At 39.7% G+C, this 19020-nt stretch overlaps 4 protein-coding genes across 5 annotated transcripts in view; 2 read left to right on the top strand and 2 right to left on the bottom strand.

The window, feature by feature from the left end:
- Positions 1-90: 90 nt before the first annotated feature.
- LOC132197031 (tumor susceptibility gene 101 protein) lies at positions 91-2668 on the top strand. The gene is made up of 4 exons (XM_059620059.1): positions 91-226; positions 307-729; positions 870-1538; positions 2202-2668. Exons 2-4 carry the CDS (start codon positions 433-435, stop codon positions 2463-2465), a joined length of 1230 nt encoding a protein of 409 aa, XP_059476042.1. The 5' UTR covers positions 91-226; positions 307-432; the 3' UTR covers positions 2466-2668.
- On the bottom strand, positions 2191-8443 carry LOC132197030 (TATA element modulatory factor-like). 2 transcript variants are annotated; one of them, XM_059620057.1, is made up of 15 exons: positions 8189-8443; positions 7900-8127; positions 7578-7842; positions 7208-7433; positions 6676-6711; positions 6378-6613; positions 5707-5948; positions 5505-5646; positions 5240-5387; positions 4976-5169; positions 4701-4913; positions 4018-4563; positions 3614-3818; positions 3360-3551; positions 2191-3235 (listed from the first exon to the last, which is right to left on the bottom strand). In XM_059620057.1, exons 1-15 carry the CDS (start codon positions 8304-8306, stop codon positions 2939-2941), a joined length of 3288 nt encoding a protein of 1095 aa, XP_059476040.1. In that variant the 5' UTR covers positions 8307-8443; the 3' UTR covers positions 2191-2938. The 2 variants fall into 2 exon arrangements, with proteins under 2 accessions (XP_059476040.1, XP_059476041.1); XM_059620058.1 differs by lacking the exon at positions 6676-6711.
- A 353-nt stretch (positions 8444-8796) lies between these two features.
- LOC132196558 (vacuolar protein sorting-associated protein 18 homolog) lies at positions 8797-13114 on the bottom strand. The gene is made up of 16 exons (XM_059619303.1): positions 12946-13114; positions 12673-12865; positions 12279-12613; positions 12027-12225; positions 11853-11974; positions 11585-11797; positions 11301-11530; positions 11124-11235; positions 10886-11062; positions 10678-10822; positions 10308-10622; positions 9954-10172; positions 9676-9827; positions 9352-9618; positions 9153-9292; positions 8797-9095 (listed from the first exon to the last, which is right to left on the bottom strand). Exons 1-16 carry the CDS (start codon positions 13003-13005, stop codon positions 9032-9034), a joined length of 2943 nt encoding a protein of 980 aa, XP_059475286.1. The 5' UTR covers positions 13006-13114; the 3' UTR covers positions 8797-9031.
- Positions 13115-14518: 1404 nt separating this feature from the next.
- Positions 14519-19020, top strand: part of LOC132197566 (uncharacterized) — a 190119-nt gene continuing 185617 nt past the window's right edge. The window contains exon 1 of the mRNA XM_059620912.1: positions 14519-15061. Coding sequence (XP_059476895.1) covers positions 14831-15061 — 231 coding nt within the window. The 5' untranslated portion in view covers positions 14519-14830. The remainder of the gene's footprint in view (positions 15062-19020) is intronic.

Here is a 19020-nt window from a genome sequence, read left to right on the forward strand (position 1 = left end):
AAAAACTCTATAAAATTTTTAAAATGTAATTTTAATAGTTATTTTTAGTTTAAAAGGTAAAATAATTTATTGCGTACCTTCTCCTAAGTTGGTAGCTAAAAATTGTTTTACCACTGCGGAGAGGCACTCGACGTCAGGAAACAAGAGGGTTAGGTGTCAAATTTTGTCCTTCTTTGCGAGGCGCCTGCGGTCAAATCAATTGGAGCCACAAACGAGGTCATACTAGGTAAAAACTCCCTGTACTTTTATTAATTTTTCCAAAATGGCTCTGCATTTCATGTTTCTAACGCGTTGATTAATACGCAGATTGCGTGCAAGCGGTCCATACACACCGTAACATACACCTCTGAATTTTTGTGGATGATGAGTCAGCCAGTGGCGGCGACCTGCTGATTCGCCACCAAAGGCTTTTTTATAGTGCCCAACACAATAATGGGTGAAGTGGCAAAGATCAAGAAGTTCCTGGCGGAGGCGCGCTACCACCACCAGGAAGCGACCAGCGTTGACATGGTCAACGTGATGAAGCAGTACAAGGGGCTTGTGTCCAACCTGGAGCCGTACGTCTTCAACGACGGCACCTGCCGAAAGCTGACCAATCTCTCTGGTACCATTCCGGTGCGCTACAAGGGCAACACCTACAACATACCCGTCCGCCTCTGGCTCATGGACACACACCCTTACAACTCGCCTATCTGCTATGTCGCCCCTACCGCCGACATGTGCATAAAAGTAATTAAAATTTTTACAAAACACTTTTTATCAATTATTACTTTCAGTAAATTATTTTTGAATTTTTAGCCTTTGAATTAAAATTAGTAGGTGTACTTTTACTACTTTTGCTTTAATAATTTATTTACTTATTTTTCCAGGTTTCTAAATTTGTGGATCATAATGGCAAGGTCTACCTGCCGTACCTACACGAGTGGGACGCGAGCAAGGCAAATCTTTTGGGTCTGGTGCAGGTCATGATCACAGTTTTTGGGGAGCAGCCGCCCGTCTACACCAAGTCGAAGGCGCCTTACCCAACACAGCAGGCCATGCCCACAGCCTCTCCTCCGTACCCTGTGTATCCTGGTGCAGCGACGCCCTACCCTGCCATGCCTTCGCAGGCAATGCCTCAACCTGGTGGCTTTCCCCCGTACCCTTCGATGGCCTCGGAAACACCCTACCCTCCGGCCTACCCTCCTGCAAGCTCAGGGTATCCCCCTCCACAACAGACGCCTTATCCACCGATGCAGCCAAGCCCCATGGCATCAGGCTATCCACCCCAGGCTGGGGTTGGTGCTGGAGGCGGTACAATCACCGAGGAGCACATCAGGGCGTCCCTGCTCTCGGCTGTTGAGGACAAACTGAGGCGTCGACTGCGAGAGCAATTCTCACAGGGCACGGCCGAACTTGAGACCCTGAGACGCACCAACCTTGAACTTGTCCAAGGCAAAAGCAAACTCGAAGGCCTAGTTGGCCGCCTAGATAAGGACTGTGCTGAACTGGACAAAGCAATCGCCACCCTGGAAGAAAAAGAAGCTGAGTTGGAGAAGGTAAACTTTATTCTATAATTTTGATTTTATAGGATTTGCCCTAATTTAGAAATTCAAACAAGCATTTTTTTTTTTTTTTTTTGTGGTAGAATTTAACGATCAAGAGTTGATTAATGGTGAGTTTGATTTAAAATTGGCTTTCCCGGTATGGGTTTTTGGAGTCGTTAAGGAGCAGGATATTGTTATTTTCTTAATCAATAAAAAAATTATATAAAAACATAATCAAAAATCAAAAGAAAAATAATCAAGGAAAAGCCAACTTTCATTCCAACTCACTGTTTTTTCTTTCTTAAATTTAAATCTGTTTTAGTAACCAATGGCAAAATAAAAAAGATGTTTTATTTCACTATTTTTCATTTTGAAATTGAAAGCAATATAATATGATTATATTTTATTGTTTTACAAACCTAATCTTTGCGAGATTAAAAGAAGAACACTTAACAAGCATTTAAAAAGGCTGATAATACTGTTTACATCTTCAACATGAAATGGCTAACAAATTATTTTATTAAACTAAAATGAAGTACCTCATGAAGTTGTCATTAGTGACCAAATAATTTTTTTTTTTTTTTGAAGTAAAGCGTTTTACATAATATAGCAGCAATTCTGCATTGCAAACACTTTTATTCTAATAAAAGTAATAAATATCTCATTTTGTCCCAGGGATTGGGCAAGTTGTCTTCAGAGGAACCGATTGACATTGATGAGGCGGTGACCACCACTGCGCCCCTTTATAGGCAGCTCTTGAATGCTTTTGCAGAGGAGTCTGCCATCGAGGATGTCATTTACTACTTGGGCGAGGCGCTGCGCAGGGGCCGCATCGACCTGGACGCCTTTCTCAAGCAGGTGCGCGCCCTCTCACGAAAGCAATTCATGCTTCGTGCCTTGATGAACCGGTGCCGACAAAAGGCTGGACTTGCTGGTTGATTACTGTTATTCAAACCATTCTTATTTTATTATCTCTTTTAATCAATTGCAATTTTCATTTAAGCCTTATTAGTCAACTCACGCATCTTTATTCACTATATAAAAATGATTGTGTAAATATACAAGTATTTTGTAAGCAGATAAGACAAAAAATAAAAGGCTAGGTACTTTCCGATGCCACTCAGCAGCAAAACAGCATTTTTCACTTCCATTGTGCCTCTTTATTAAGAATACAACAATCATTAATATTATAAAAGGAATAGTCTCGGAGCAAACGTGCACCATTTCGTGAAACCTGCTCTGAAATCAACAGCGGAGCAACAAACAAGATAAAATGATAAATCTTCATAATACGCTGGCCGATCAAGCAAGTCTCATGGGAATCGTCTTAAAAAATAACGCGTGTGTGTTTTCTGATCACAAGCCAAATCAGTCGAGCGAGCACTCTGACTAGGTGTCCTTTTTCTCTTTGCTCACAAAGGCGGTTGGCTGCCGTTGGTGCCCAAGAGGGCCTCGATCTGGGTGCGGTACATCTCCTTGACGTCGTCAAGGTCCATGCGCAGCTCCTGGTTGGCTTCGAGCTGCTCCCCGTACATCTGCAGCAGGGCGTCGTACTTTCGCTCCAACTCGGACAGCCGCTGCAGCTCAGCCGCTTGGGTCTCGGCCTTGGACAACAGAGTGGCTACCTGAGAGGCCAGCTCAGTGCGCTGGGCCTCTAGTCGCTTTGTCTGCGAGCGAAGCAGCGCTGTCTCTCCGTCACGCCTCTTCACCTGAAGTCAATTTCAACATATTTAAAACAGAAAATTTAAATGCTGTAAAAGTTAAAATATATATTGTTATTTTTTTCAAATCTAACTTAAATATTTTGATTTGAAGACTCATTTACATCAATACCTGAGACTGAAGGCCTTCAAGAAGGGCTGAGGTGGCCCCTCCAGAAGCAATCTCGTTAGCAAGACTGAGAACACCCACTCCTTCAAGCACATCGTCAGGTAACCAGCTGGTACTGGCAACACTATCACTCAAAGAGGGCGCAGGGGAAGCTCTTGGGGGGCTTTGAGATGCAGCCTGATGTGATATGGATACCTGCAAATAAGAATCAGATGGTTAAAATTTTATTTGTAAATAATTTTTCTCTCAATGCTTACAGTAAGGGGGTTCTGTTCGAGCATCTGACTACGAGCAACTTCTGCTTGTTTCAACTTGAACTCTAGTGCGGCTACGTGACGCTTTTCAGCCTCTGTAGCCGCCTGCTGAACAGCCAGCTGATCCTTCATCAATGAGATCTCTTTCCTCAAACCTTCTACCTCCTCTTTGTGTTGCTCCTGTATCCCCTTGATGCTTTGAGAAAGTCTGAAACCATTTACAGAACAATTAAATTCCTTTTTTCACTGTAACTATGAAATTGAAAAATTTAATGAAGTCATTATAAAAGTTATAATTTATAATACAATTATTCCTAATATTAAAGCACGAGATCTTAGGTCAAAATAAGGAAACACAAGTAAACAATAACTCAAATTTTAAATTTATGTTTAGTATTTTTTCTTACGTTTGCTTTTCATGCTGGTATGTAGTGCAGGCAACTTGCAGTTCTTTGTGGGTGGCAGTAAGTGTGGCTATCTCAGTTTGTAGGGCCACAAGCTGAGCATTGATGGTGGAGTTTCGGTCTCTGGACAAACGCTCCTGCTCACTTATGGCCGTCAGTTTTGCCTGCAGCTCGGAGATTTTGTCACAAAGTTGTCGTTCACTTCGCTCGGCTAATTGCTGCTGGCTGGAGGCAGACGCCTGCAGAGCCTCAAGTTGTCTCAGCAGAGGCTTGGTTGAGTCAGAGGTGCAGTGGGCAAGTTCTTCAGCCCGCGCCTCAGCCGCCTGCAGCTTTTTTAGCACAGCATTGTGTTCTCGCCGCAGCTGCTCCTCTCGCTGCGAGCCACTTGCTGAAGAAGACGTAAACTCAAGACGTAGCGCCTCCAATTCACGTTCGTGTGTAATTTTTAATTGATTTATCTCAACTTGTTTCTCCTCTAATTGCTGAGACAGAACTTGACGCTGGGCCAATTCGGAGCTTAACTGCAATGAACGAAGCTCTGTCATTTCCCTAAAATTCAGGAAAAGGTCATCTTAAGATTTGAAATACTTTGTGTATATTTAAGTTAATATTTCAAGCATTATTAATAAAATTTCTAAAATTTAATGTATGTAAAAGAGTATCTTGTCCAGATAAAAAAAACCCACTTATTAATGGAATCAAGAGAGTCCTGCAGACGATCTTTTTCCTCTTTCATATCGTTGAGCTGGATCTGCGCAGCACTGAGTTCGCGGTCCTGCCGCTTGACTTGTGCCGTCAGACGATTGACTGCTTCAATTTGACTCCGTTCTACCTCTTCCTTGGCGCTCAATGACTTCTTCAGCCTTTCCGCCTCTTGATTGAGTTCAGACAAATGCTGCCTTCGGATTAAAAAAAAGTGGCCATTAAAAATAAATATATAAATTTTAAAATTTTAATTTACTTGTTGGTTTTTGAAGCAGTCTCCATTTCTTTTTCCTTGGCTCTAAGTTTCTTTACCAGAGTGGAGAGTTGCAGTTGCTGCTTGGATAATTTTTCACCCTCGAGACGCAGCTCTTTGATCTCTTCGTCCTTTTCAGCCACAATTGCCTGCAGCTCCGAAACATCCACTTTACCAGACGCTTCCTGTTTTGCACTCTTTTTTCCAAAATTTAAAATTATTTTAAGAATTTTTTTATTATTTTTTTTTTTTTTTTGCAAAACTCACATCTAACTGCCGCTTAAGGGCCTCCTTGTCTCTAATGGCTTGTTGGAAGCGCCGCTCCAAAGCAGATAGCCGCTGAGTGAATTCTTCAGTTATCTGGCTAACGTCTTGAGTGTTGGCTGCTTGCTTCTGCAGACCAGCTTCAAGTTGTCTAGAAAATTTTATTGATTAGTTTGAATAAAAAAGTTGCAGTTAAAATAAACTTTTATAGATTGAAATATTTTTTTTAAACAATGACTAAATATTTTCAAATAAATTATGTTCTTACTTTTGCAGGTCAGTGTTGCTTTCTTGTAGCTCAATGTTATTCTTACTGAGCTCAAAAAGTTTAGACTCGCGCACCTCCAACAGTCCATGTAGTTCGTGGATTTTTTTCAGCATTTCCTCACTGGGCGCATTTGGATCGATGCCTAATTTTAGTAATATAAGAATTAAATATTAAATCAATTTTTTTAATATTGTTTACGGACCTGGAAGTCTAAGTGGAGCACGTTCTGATGTTGATGAGTCTGGGGAACCACTGCTGGGCAACTCGGCTCTCACAACGCTAACCAGTGGATGCAGCTTTGTGGGGCTGTGCCGGGAGTGTGTGCTGCTGCTGTCACCATTCGGGCTGGAGATAATCTCAATGTCTGAAGAGGTGGCCGTCTCTAACTCGTCACCTGATGTCTGTCCGCTGAGTTGGCCACATTCTATTTTTATTGGCTCAGACCTGCAGAAGACGAAGACCTCACATTTTGAATATTATTGATACAAAATTGATTTAAAAATCATTTGCTACTCACATTAAAATAACAAAAATAGTTATCGATAGTTATTTTGCAAATTAATAAAATAAATAATTTGATAATACATAAATTAAATGTAGCAAATTTCAAGCGAAACGTTTTAGATTTTAAACTTTATGAAAGCTATGGTAAATCATCTAAATTTGAGCCTAAATCCCACTGACATAAAACATTAACTAGAATTTAAATTTGCAATTTGAGTTTGCCTTGCAAATGAGAATTAATCTCTGTTGGCAAATTTACATAAAAAGAGTGAAACAACTGTTTCTTTAAACTAGTGCTGAAAATGACGCACGACAAGATGAAGATAAAGAAATATCTTAAAAGATATTAAAATATTAATGTTTGCCTACGTGAGTGAGGAAACAGGAGAATGTTGATCTCTGCCAGCCGTCTGGGAACTGTGCTCAGAAGAGTGCGAACTGGCCTGTTCCTCCATGGCCTCAGCCAGCATGGTTCGCATGTGAGCGCTGGCAGTCAACTCAATGGCAGCCACCCTTGGCTCCATCACAGTTGTCGTTGTTGTGCTTGACGCCGAGGTTGAGCTGTCGTCGGCCAGACTTGCCTCCGACTCTTCCTCGTTGATCACCTGCAGAATGAAAACCATATAATGTAAGAAAAACGTCAAACAAAAATGTGAGCCACACTTACAAGCTCAGAATTCTTGAACACACAATCAGGGTGGAACTTAAAAATGTAAGAAAACAAAAGAAATAAAAAGAAAACTCTAAAAGAAAAATTTGTTCGAAGACAAGATAATCGAATAATATGGAATATATTCATGGTGATTTGAATTTAAATTAAGCTTGTTTATTGTTATTCATTGTCTTTCTTAAACAATAAACAACTCATAAAACCCATCGAGGAAAAGCTGACTTTCAATTCAAATCACCATGAATCATTCCTCGATCAAGAAATTCTAATAAAAAAAAATGGGATATATTGTTATCAGATTACTATTGAATGCTCATAATTTTTCATAAAAAAATGCAGTATAACAATTACTTATATTTTAAACCAATAAAAACATATAATTATTTTCTTTTTGCATTCCTGGTATGTTTTTTAATAATGGCAGAAATTGAAAAAAAAGATTATTTAGTGAAAAAAATTGATTTTTTTTTCAAAACTGTTCAAAACCATTGTCTTAAAACACAGGTTTAATTCATTAGGGGATTTTTACCTCGACACTCTCAGGGGTGAGTAAATCACTAACAGGGCTCTGCAAGGGTGGTTGCTGCTGCTGAGGACGGACAGGAAAGAGGGTGAGTGGCCTCAACGGAGAGCACGGCGAGTTTGCCTCGCTCCAACCTAGCACCTCCACAGAACTGGGAGAAGTCAAATCACTGCTGCTGCCGCCTGCAATTATGCCAACTGACTCTGGAGAGCTCTGCTCTGCAAGTCGTTGGCTAAGATAAGAAAAATAAATTACAAAAATGTCTATGCCGGCTATAAAATAAAGTTTTTCGTAAAAATTTGTACCTGAACAAGTACTTGATGCTGAAAATTGGGTCAGAATAAATTAAAGAACATAAAATTTTGACTCAAATTACCAGGCCTCCGCAGTTTCAGGTGAAAGGCTACTTTCACTGGTGGATCCCAAGACTTCAACACTTTCGCTGCCTCCCTCGTCCGGACTTCCAGTGCTGGATGAGATCACCGACAATCTGTTGGGATTGAAGGGTGCAACATTCCTTCCTCTGTTTTGCCTTGCCAGACCAAGACTTGAAGGAGGCTGCTTGGTGCCGACGGCTTCTAGGGTCACCTTTTTGGGTTGACGAAGCACAAGTGCCGTGTCCGGCTGATCTTCCGTTGAACCTGTAGATTTAAAATTTTCGCAATCACCATCTTATTTTATTTGAATTTATCTAAAACCTGGTTCAGGCTCAGCTTTATTGTCAGCATCAAAGAAGGAGCCAGTGAAGGATCCCCACAGGTTGTTGGTCGAGGGCGTAGGCTCATGTTGTACAGCCAAGTCGGCTGCCGACGGTGTCCCTTGCTTGCTCGTCGAGACATCGAGACTACTTGTCGGGCTCTTAATGCCCCAGCTGGAAAAGAATCCATCCGACTCGTCTTCTGCAGCTGACGTCGACGCTGCCACAACTTGAGAAAATAAAATATTTATGCTGCTGATTTTTTAGCAAGATAAAAAAAAAGTGCGTACCTTTAGAAGGCGCAGGGTCGTCATCCTTGATGTCGAGCGCCTTGTCGATGGTCCTCTGCGCCTCTTTGAGCGCGTTTTTCGCCAAACTGGCGATGCCGGCCGTGTCGAACCAACTCATATCGGCCTGTCCATACCTCGATCCCTCCGAAGGACCAAATTTCAAAGAAATCGAGCTTCGGCAAAAATTCGCCCGCCCCTGATTTCACGTAAACATTGACAAGTGTCACACACAGCGCAGCTGACTGGGCGATTCGCCTGCCCTGTCTGCTACGTAGATTGTGAGACGGTGCTGCACCCTGCTGGAATTTATGTATTTTTGGCCTTTTTTTATTAGATGAACGAGATAAACCTAAACTCAATTTGCAAAATTACAAATTATTGCTTTAGAACTATTTATCAAAAAAATTATTCTTGGAGTAAAAAGCATGAAAGAAAATGAGAGCATTTTGCATTGATAAAAAAAACTGCGCCTCGGCAGAAAAATTTTGCCGGAGCTTGAAAAAAATCAGAGCTTTACTTAATTACACGATAAAAAAAATCCATTACAAAGACCGACTAAAATGACAGGTTCAGTTTATGAAGAATTAAACTCCTAAAAATAAATTGGAGATTGGAGTTTATAATTAATTTTTAAGACACCTCAAATAAATAAAATTTTCATAGGTTTTTTGTTTTTAAATTTAATTTAAAGTTATTATATTCTTTGATCTGCTATAATTATTAATTGAATTAAATTGATAAGGAAAAATGACTTTGAAATTTACAGTACGGCAGCAATGAAACATTTTGCAGAACAAAGATCACTTAAAAATTCAGTCCAATAAGGAATGCTCTTGTAATTGATCACTCCCAATCCTTGAGGATCTTGTCGTAGTCTGCCTCATCAATGAAAGGCTGGTCAATTGACCTGCAAAAGTGGACAGTTACTATTATTTTATCTCCAATAATTGCAATGATCACAAACCTGATCATGTTGTCCCCGCAGTAGAGGCACTCGCCAGCAACAAGTGAGTCAACCTCAGTTCGGACCTGTTCCCTGGCACTGATGGCTGACGAGCCGACGGACACAGCATCTTCCTTTACAGTCATGCTTGCTAACTGGCGCTGTTCAAAATAAATAAAAATTGAACTTAAGAGTACAAAAATACAAAATAAATTAAAACCTGAAGCTCCCTAAGACGGGAGAGCTGCTTGGTAGACAGCATAGGCGTGATCTGAGCCTGAAGACAGTCCATGTGGAAGTGGTGCGAACAAGGGAAGAGGAAGAATGCACGACTCATCAGTTGCTGATGGCATAGATTGCACATATCGTGCCCAGACACATATGCAAATTTGTTTTTGAAGGCGTTGATCTCATCTCGAATAACCTCAGCCGACTTGGTAGCCTCCTCCATTTCCTCCTTCAGCTCCTGAATGTGTTGGTTGTACTCCTGTATAAAAATCTAAGTAATTAAAACCCAGTTATGATTAAAAGTTAACCAGCATACTTCAAGTGATTGGCAAATGGCATCTTTGAAATGGTCAATGGTGACAAAATCAGAGAAAAATGGCAAAATATCCTCAATTTTGATCAGGTCGCATTGCTGCATGAAGTCCATAGCTTGTTGAACATCTTCCTTTTCCTCCACAACATGACGTGCTGAATTAAAATTTAAAAATATGTAACAAAATTAAGTTATACCCTTTATAATATGATTTAGATTTTATCTCAGAGAAATAAAAATTTAATTTTAAATAAAAAGTATTTGTTTTAAAATAGGCTTACCTATTTTTAGCCACAACTTCTTCCTCAGCTCATTGTCGTCAGGTGTTTGGGAAGCCGTTTGCTTGGCAACATCTAGATTGACCAATAGCGCCAAGTCCACTGCAGCCTCCCACAAGCCTAGCAGACAGGACAGTTGCACACATGCCTCTGCAATGCCTCTTTCACGACAAATGCGCAGGGCGTAGTGGGCGTCATAGTTGATTAAGCTAACATCCTGGCCTGCAACATCGGTCATGAACTTCTCATTAAATTTACTTTATTTGCAGCCATTGCAATAAAAAATAAACTATTGTAGAAACATGGTTTTAAGCAAAAGGTGAATAAATTAATCACGAATAAATTAAAAGAATATACCTTGAATGGCAAGGTACTGCATAAGCTTCTCTGGGTTGAGTCTGGCGTAGAGTGCAAGCAGGTAATTGTGGATAGCTTGATCTTTACACTGTAAATCCTGAACGCAGAATTCAAGGTAGCGTACCGTCTCGCTTGCCTGCAGGTCAGTACCACCCTGGTCACATAAAACCAAAGCAGGGATCAGCCGTGCAGGTGTCAAGTTTCGACCTTGACCAATTAATGCCTGCACCATTTTACGAGGCACAGCTTGCATAAGAGCTGGTGCAAATTGGTAAAAGTGCTCTTTCCTCCCGTGCCTCTTCAACACTTCCAAAGCTAAAAGTTCATAACAATTTGAGTTACCAATATCAATTTAAATTTTGAAACCAACCATCCTCAAAGGCGCCTTTTTGGATATTCTGGGCTATCACTCGTTCATAGTCTTGGTTTAACAAGGTGAAACTGGTAAGATTGTCCTTATCACCGTGGCTAGCCATGAGATTGTAGATTGTGCCGTAATTGTTCTTCACACATTCCTTTTTTCAATAAAAATATTAAATGTGTAACAACAAAAAATGACTAAGAAAATTAAAGCAGACCTTGACCAGACGCTGGTCCATGAAGCCTTTAAAGTGCTTCTGCAGCTCGTCATACTCAGGTGTGTCTGCCTTCCCACTATCCCTAAGCTCTCCCAGCTGGTTTAGGAACAACTCAATGACCCACACCACAATCATAGTGATCTGCGTCTTGTCCTGTGGTCGAACTTTTTCCAATTTCTAAAATAATTAACAAAAGTTACATAGGCTGTAGTAAAATTAAAAAAAAAAAAAAACTCACCAAGCAGAGAAAAAGTTTCAAAGCCTCAATTTGCCACTTTCTCAGAAACTTCAGAGTGATTTCTTCAAAGGAGGTCTTTGTGTCTGCAAAAGTCGTGGCACTCTCCATATATCTAAAATTTCAAGGGCATTGTTTTGTAAAAAATAAAATACATTTAATTATTGGCCACAATAATACTTTTCTTTTTCAAACAGTTTCTCAGCTTTCTGTACAAGTACAAGGTCAGTATGCTCTGGGTTGTTTCTAGCAAACTCCATCGCTCTATCAAAGTCACCTTGCTCAAGGTAGACCTTCCACATGTTCCGTTCCTCTTGCAACACCTTGTACTTGAAAATAGACTTTTCTGAGTAAACCCAGATAAAACCTTTCAGTGCATCTTTGCAGATTCCTAACAATTTTCCAGTTAGCTGAAAAAGAAAGTTGCATTTAAATTCGTATATATGCACTTCTGAAATAAGTACGTCAGCCTGAAAAGTATCCTGGAAGATTTGCTCTTGGTTTAGCAGACAGAGTGCCTGAACACGGTCAGGGTACATTAGAAGGGCATGGAATTGAGTCATAACGAAGGAAGCAGGAAGATCAGGGATCTCCACGTTGCCCTGCATTGGCAAAAATTTGAGTACTTTGCACTTGGAGAATATGCTATCTTGACCAGGAGGACTAGTAGAATCAACCTGAATCATTAAAATAAATGAATTAATCTGAAATAAAATAATCGGCAGTTTGTACCTCAGCGTGGTAAATTCCATTTGAGGTGAGCCAGCCAAAGATCTTGGGTGGCTCCTTCACTTGAGTGTAGCAAAACTGGAGCCTTGAGTTTTTCAGAGGTGATGTCATTTCCATGTAGTTTTCTTTTAAAAATTGTTACAACAAATATATAGAATTACTTTTGAAAGTACAAACCAGGAATACTGGCATTTAGGTAGCTGTTAAAAATTTGCAGCAGGACGGGTTTGTCATCAGCGCCGCTGGCGTTACCAACAAACTGATAAATTCTGCTAGCTGTTGCTACCATGACAAAGTAGCGTTCCGAACTGGCGTGGGCCCGATGAAATTCTATGCCCACAATGGGGAGCAAAGACCCTTTACCCAGGTCAAACGCCTATTGAAAAATTAATGCAAATTTAAATATTTTTTCTTAAAAAAATTTAATACCTCTTTCCAAATTTTTTCCCAGCTAAGTTGGAAGATGCGATCGGTCTCTGCCAAAAACTCGCACTCGAAGAGCAGACCCTTTGAAGTCCCAACGAGCAAGGGTCCTGTGGTGGTGACTGCATCATTGGTGTGGTTCCAGCCGACAGCCGTGACCTCAACGCCCCTTGCCCGGCTGCTCTGTCTGAATTTGGTCGACTTGCCAGAGAGGTAGAGCAACTCTGGCCCAGCGTCCCCGTGCTTTGAGGCAACACTCAAAAGGGCGTGTTGCCCCCACGGGTCCAAGAAAACTCCAACCACTCGCATTGCCACAGACATGGGCCTCCCTACGTCAATTTCTGCAAAAGAGGAAAATATTTAATCCAAATGTTAGAAACTCAAACTCGATAGGGCAAACCATCAACTTTGTCCGGCTGACGGTGGTCATAACGCAACACCGAGTTGTTGCTGAGCACAACAAGGACAACGTCGTTGCTGGCAGCCAGTCGCTGAACCGGAGCCCTTCCTGCTGACCCTGGCAAGTTCACTTTGACTTTGCTGAACATCGCAGGCTCCGCATCCATCAGCATTTTAATCATTCCAGTTGTACCCTTCAAAAAATATTATAAAGAATAAATAAAATTAAAAATTATCCATTGTAATTTCCCCTTTTTTAAACTAAATATCTTACCATGTCCGCTCTTGAAAGCTGCTGCGCCTCCAGCTCGTACTGAGCTAGAAGGCTGGACATTTTTGACCGAGATCAGTTCTCAGTTGAACAATTAAATTCTATGTGTACATGTACATTCATATAAAATTTGACAGAAAATAAATAAGTGGGCGTGAGTGTAGCGGCTAGAAAAATTAGAGAGGTGGGTTGCGGTCGGCGGGCATGCGCGCGAATTCACACTCACAGCATGCTGCAGCGCAACCTGCAGCGTGTTGTATGAATGCTAGGTGGTGTATGAATACTATGAATGTCTTTTTGTAGTGCTGCTCCAGCAGCTCCAGCAGTGCATGTTGTAGGCAAAAGAATTATTATTATGCTGCAGCGTGTTCGTACTTGCACAAAGTGGCTGGTCAGGCAGATGCTAGTTCAAATAGAGAACGCGTTGAACTATTGTTCAAATGCGTGCCGTACGTGCAGTAAAAACAGGAGATTATGCAGTGAATTACTATGAATAGCTGCGATGCAGAGTCTAAGTTTTATTTTTAGACAAGCAGAGGAACGAGAGATTGTGCACTTGTGCAGGTGGTTGATTTGCAATTATATGTACTGCATTCCTTCCTGGCCAGTCTGGTCCTGGTCTGACGTCTGACCCGTCGTTTACCTGAGCAATGTACATTTGGTACATATGTATGTAGTTTAGTTTGCTCTGGGAGCATTACATAAACTCTTCTTGTGGAAATAAGGACCATGTGGACATAAGAACTCCCTGGTGTTACGCTATGCTATGGTTCTTAACATTTCATCTGTGTCGTTGTTTGCATTAACTCTACTGATTTTTACTATAAATTAGGTTATGTAAACGCGAATTATCCATAATTGGCGGCGAATTTGGAGCGCGCATCATGGCATCCATGCCATGGATATCTTTTTAATTGCGCTAAATTTACGCTAAATCTTGAAAGCTGACGCTAGACAATCTGTTTTAAGTCTCATATGTGTGTATCAAACTTATTTATTATTTGATCCAACCAATCTTAATCGATGTATTAAGATAAAATTTTCAAGCCATCTATATTTTTTATTAATGTACTCAAGAAAAAATCTCTGATGATATTTGAAGCATTATTATACTAACGAATAACTCGAATAACTAACGAAAAAATTCGAATTGGTGCATCTGTGAAGCTTGTGTTGTTTGACTGCTTCATGCTACATACAGACAGCTTCAAACAGATTCGATCTCATCAGAACATATCTGTGCGATTTTGTGCAAAGAATTGAACGAATAACGTTCAGTCTTGTTTAGTAGCGTGTATCATCAAGCCTTACGTCGGTCCCTGGGCCAACCTAGTAGTGCAGCCTAGCGAGTCTAACAGACTCAGCAAAGTTTCCATAAGTTTGTGTCAGTGAGAATAAAATGTTTTTATCGGTTTTTACAATTAAAAAAATCCATCCAAATAAAATTGCTTGGATATTATTCAATAAGCAAAAAATAATTTTAAAAACAACTGAAAAACAATATTGTAATATAATTTAAATTAAATTTTGGTTTAAATTATTTACAAAATATATGTAATGTAATATTATTAATAGCCTGTGTGACTGGATCAGTGCTTGCCAGAGTGTGCCTATTTCTGTAAAAAGATTGGACTTTGCAAGATGGTCGGCAGGTGTCGGGGGTTGCAAGACTAGGGTGCCGGGGGTGCGTGGCGCGCAGATGCAGTCATCGGAGGCGGCAATCCGTCTGCCCTATTCGTTGTGCTGTGTACGATCGAGTCGCTCTGTGGCCACTCTCGGCATGGAGTAGCAACGCGACGGACATACTTTTGTGTCTCCTCGTGTAAATTGTTTTCGTCCGTCGTTCATCGGTGAAGTTTTAAGTGTTGGACACAAACAATTTTTGGCGATGAGCAACAACGAGTTCGGGTGCGCGACGCCGCAAGTGATGCGGGCCAGCGGCCGTTTGGCCGCCTCGAACGAGCGGCTGTGCTCGTCCGAGCCAAGCTCGCTGTCCGGCTCGCCGGTACATCAAGGCAGGTGGGCCTCGCCGGCCACCACGCTGCTCGTCGAGACCGAGTGGGATGGCAAAGAAGTCACAGTCGTCGATGGATTCGTCAAGTTCAGGGACAACAAGAGGGTCAGTATTTATATTACTTCAGGCACTTATTAATTTTTACTCACTAATTAAGATAGATTTGTACTAAAAAATTTTGTTTAGTTTTGAAAATGTTTAATTAGTACCAAATATTTTATTTTTTTGGAACACTTTGATTTTAATTAATTTTAATAAACACTTTTAAAAATAATTTCTAATGAATTCTATTAGTCTACAATATATATATTTTTTTTATTATTCAATTCTATAACTCATGTTTCAAAGACCATTTTAAAATCAATTTAATGAATTTGTGATTTCCATATTATAATTTTCATTCAATATTTAACATTAATTTGGTTAATTTAATAAAAATAACTTTAAAATTTTAATAAAATAATTCACACTGTGATCAGAATGATTTTTTGATTTGATTTAGTTTACAAAAGCACTTTCCTATTAAAATTTTGAATATTTTTTAATTCAATTATTCATTAACATGAAAACCTCAATTTGGCTGCATTACTTTATTTTGGCAAAATAAAGTCATCATTTCAGAAAAGCGTGACAAAAATTCAGCTGAAATGTGTTAGATGAGATTGATTGGCTCATCTTCCTTATGTCTAAAGTGATATCGACTTTATCACTGCGGCGGAATTTGCATGTAACACGGTGCCTGGCATGCGGTTGATGACTTGGATAAGATCTTGTGTGCTGTTCATAGGAGTGTGGCTCTACACAGCTTTCATTGTCCGCCGATCGACGTATTTTCAATTTTTTTTTTTTTTTTTTATGGAAAGTTATCGGTTTTTTTAAAGTAAATTAATTAGCTTTTTCGCTGCGTCGGTAATTTTCAGTGCAGGTCGTAAATTGAGAATTTTGCATTGACGCTTCTCGCCTTTTAATTTATTATTACTGCCCGAATTTTATCGCTCGAATTAAGCGCCTGTATTTCCTCTTTTGGGAAAATCGAACTGAACTCCTCTCGCTTTCTTTCTTTCTTTGCCGCTCGTGACGAGGGAGTTATTGTCTCCTGCAAATTTTACAGCCTCGGCGCTCGCTCGTAAAAGAACCCCTTCGCTTGTTTATTATTGCGTCGTTTCGCCAGCAAGAGTGCGCCGTCCCGATTTACGCCCCCAACTCTAATTTCAAATGAAATGTACTTTTGGTAAGATCTTTTGTCATCCCAGAATTTTGATTTTTTTTTCAAAAGAAATAAATTAGCCTGCACAAAATAAAAAGATGCGCGTCGGCTCAAGTTGCCTGGTTGGGATTTATTTATTTATTTTCTTGGTCAGTTTTAGCACTTTCGGAACAAGAGACCGGATTTCTTGTTCCTCTTGCACACTCTCAACCCGCCGGAATTCAAGTGTGTGAGTGTGCGATTTATTGATCGGAGCTGGCGGGTTGAATGTGTCGGCGGCGGCACTCAAAGAAAAATCAGCAGCCACTCTCGGCACCGCGCTTCAATTCTTAATGAGAGAACACGCGCGCATTGATTCGCTCAGCGGGCCCAAAGAGTTTCGCGTTGGGCAAAGTCCCAGCAGAGTAGATTTCCTAGCCATACCAGGCAAGCCTTTCCAACAATTTCAACTACTCTTTACAACATAAATTCGTTTCTCACAAAATCAGAGCTGGCTAATTTCATGTTATAATCAGCGCATCATTTGGATAATTATATGATTTTGTTTCAAATATGAGACATAACATAAAATTTTAACTGTGCCTTTTGTCTACAGTAAAACTAAAAGGTTATAATAATAAATTTGCAAAAATTTAGTTCACAAATGTCTTAAAAACATTTGATTCAAGCAATTGACATTAACAAAGATGTTAAATTTTCATAGAAATTATTTTCATTAAATTTGTTGTAAAACTTTTCTCAAGATGCATCTTATCTATTTCTTGCTTATTTTGTTCAAGAAGAATATTAAATGTTGAAAAAACAATATTACTTAAAAATAAATTCCTCCGTAAAATTTTTGCCCTCCTGATGCAATTTCTGGCTTTCTTTAAATTTCTTATATAATGTTGCGGTTAAACAAATCTCTGATCAAAACTATAGTTCTTAAGTTACTTTTTTTAAGCATTTCCATAGGAGGATTAGCATCTTGTTAGTTTGATAACCGCCGGCAAAGTGCTTCTAAGCAAAAATTGGCGCTCGCTGAGAATTCCGCAAAAGTTTTCTTTGAGCTCACGTTGAGGGCAAACAAGCTGGCTGCGAATTTATGAAGCTTCTCTCTCTCGTTACCCCGCGCTGGCTGCCATGTCAAATAATAAATCGTGCCCCCATACAAAAGCTTCCCTTGAATTGAATGCTGGAGCTAAAAGCCAACAAAGACCTTCAGCAAAGAATCGAGCGCTTGCCCCAAATCGGCCCGAGATTTCCGCATTCAAAGCCGATTTGCATACATGGGGTGTGAGAATTCCAAAAGCGAAATGCTGAAATATCTACTTGACCTTTTCATATTTGTTTCGAATTTTAAACAAATATAATTATTAAAATTACGAAGAAAAAAATTACAAAATTTGAAAATTTCAAAGCGGTATGTTTGAATAATATTTTGGTGCAAAATTTTAACTTGAAGAAAGTAGTAAAAGTTTGTAGGTCGTCGCACCAGTTGATCGTGAAGGCGAAAGGGCCAATTGGAATCCTTTCTTTCGCCGAGACACTGCTGGCGGAGGCAATGAGTGACGGGGCGCCGATCTCATTGTGCCATTGTCAGTTCGCCTGGTACCACATTATTGCCTATACTCGTTTCTCGTTCAGCAGCACTCTTTGAGTTTGCGGCGCGCGTGCCCCTGACCGGTCTCTCCGTCTCTTCCTTCCATTTTCCGGGACTTGGTCATATTAAGAAAAAATTTCTTATATAATTTACGGGACCGTCAGATTGAACGTTGCGAGATCGTTCCTTTGAAGCCTTGGTCGCCTCTAAAAGTAATATCGTGATAAATTTTGGAAAGAATTCCGATTGGAATTCCATGACTCAAATTTAATAGCATCCAAGTGGAATTTCCCAAGCCGTAGAAGATTTAAATTCTAAAAGCAAAACGACATTAATTTGCAGTTTTTAATCAACGTTGATCGACGGACAGAGCTAATTAAGCTCTTTGACCAGTTAACAAATGGCCAGTTGGGTAGAATGGTCACGGCTCATTAGCGGCAAATTAAACAGATATATGCACTCCACCAGTTATTCCCTCAGGCGCACGGTAACATGATGTTCAAAGAGACGACGACAATATCAATTTCGAGAACATGGAAAAGTGGTAATGATTGAAATTTTAAAAATAATATTCAAAGTAAAATAATGCTAAAATATATTATTTACTGTTCAGTAAATTCCTATCTATCTATCCAATGAATCCAAATTATTTTAATTAGAAACACTCTAAATCTTTAAATATAAATATTTTCTTTTGATTATTTTCTTTATTATTATTGTTGGCTATTTTTTATTTTTCCCATTTTTGAAAATAAATTTTTTACTTTCAATTTTTGAAAATTATTTATTTAAAACAAGATAATTATTTGAAAAACAAGAATTTTGCTAAACTTCCGAGATCAAAAATACCTCATCCGCCGCAGTGTGCCCCTTGTATTTTTATTTTAATTTATTGAAGTGAAATGATGTAAGCGGTAAGAATTTGTGTTACCCGTGTTACCAAACTATATTGCTGACAGCGCTGTGTTTTGCAAATTTGGTTGTGGCAATATTTGCGTTCGACCCAAGATTCACTTTGCTGTTTGTCAAACGCAAAGTCCCTCTGAAACAGAACAACAAAGTCCAAGTTCTAACTCTAGTTGTATAAAATCAAAGCAAGGTTCTCTTCACTTCAATTAATCACGCACCGTCCAAGCCTCCGAATAGATTAAATTTGTGCCGAATGATCAAAATGCAACTTTTTTAGATATAAATAAGCTGATAAAATTGACTCTCGTCGTTCGTGCGTGTTGGAAAAAGCGTTGCGGGAAATTAGACATTCCCATCAGACGCGGC

The sequence above is a fragment of the Neocloeon triangulifer genome, unplaced genomic scaffold (assembly GCF_031216515.1).
Source record: "Neocloeon triangulifer isolate White Clay Creek 2 clone unplaced genomic scaffold, ASM3121651v1 ptg000012l, whole genome shotgun sequence".
Taxonomy (NCBI): Eukaryota; Metazoa; Arthropoda; class Insecta; order Ephemeroptera; family Baetidae; genus Neocloeon; species Neocloeon triangulifer.

Excerpts from the sequence above, each read along its gene's own strand:
- LOC132197031 (XM_059620059.1), top strand. The coding sequence starts at position 433 with ATGGGTGAAGTGGCAAAGATCAAGAAGTTCCTGGCGGAGGCGCGCTAC. Across the intron at positions 730-869 it reads CCGCCGACATGTGCATAAAA|GTTTCTAAATTTGTGGATCA; the intron begins GTAATTAAAATT and ends TTATTTTTCCAG. Across the intron at positions 1,539-2,201 it reads AAGAAGCTGAGTTGGAGAAG|GGATTGGGCAAGTTGTCTTC; the intron begins GTAAACTTTATT and ends ATTTTGTCCCAG.
- LOC132197030 (XM_059620057.1), bottom strand. The coding sequence starts at position 8,306 with ATGAGTTGGTTCGACACGGCCGGCATCGCCAGTTTGGCGAAAAACGCG. Across the intron at positions 5,647-5,706 it reads TGCTCCACTTAGACTTCCAG|GCATCGATCCAAATGCGCCC; the intron begins GTCCGTAAACAA and ends TACTAAAATTAG. Across the intron at positions 3,552-3,613 it reads TCGAACAGAACCCCCTTACT|GTATCCATATCACATCAGGC; the intron begins GTAAGCATTGAG and ends TCTTATTTGCAG.
- LOC132196558 (XM_059619303.1), bottom strand. The coding sequence starts at position 13,005 with ATGTCCAGCCTTCTAGCTCAGTACGAGCTGGAGGCGCAGCAGCTTTCA. Across the intron at positions 9,619-9,675 it reads CCATTTGCCAATCACTTGAA|GAGTACAACCAACACATTCA; the intron begins GTATGCTGGTTA and ends ATTTTTATACAG. Across the intron at positions 9,096-9,152 it reads TGCGGGGACAACATGATCAG|GTCAATTGACCAGCCTTTCA; the intron begins GTTTGTGATCAT and ends CCACTTTTGCAG.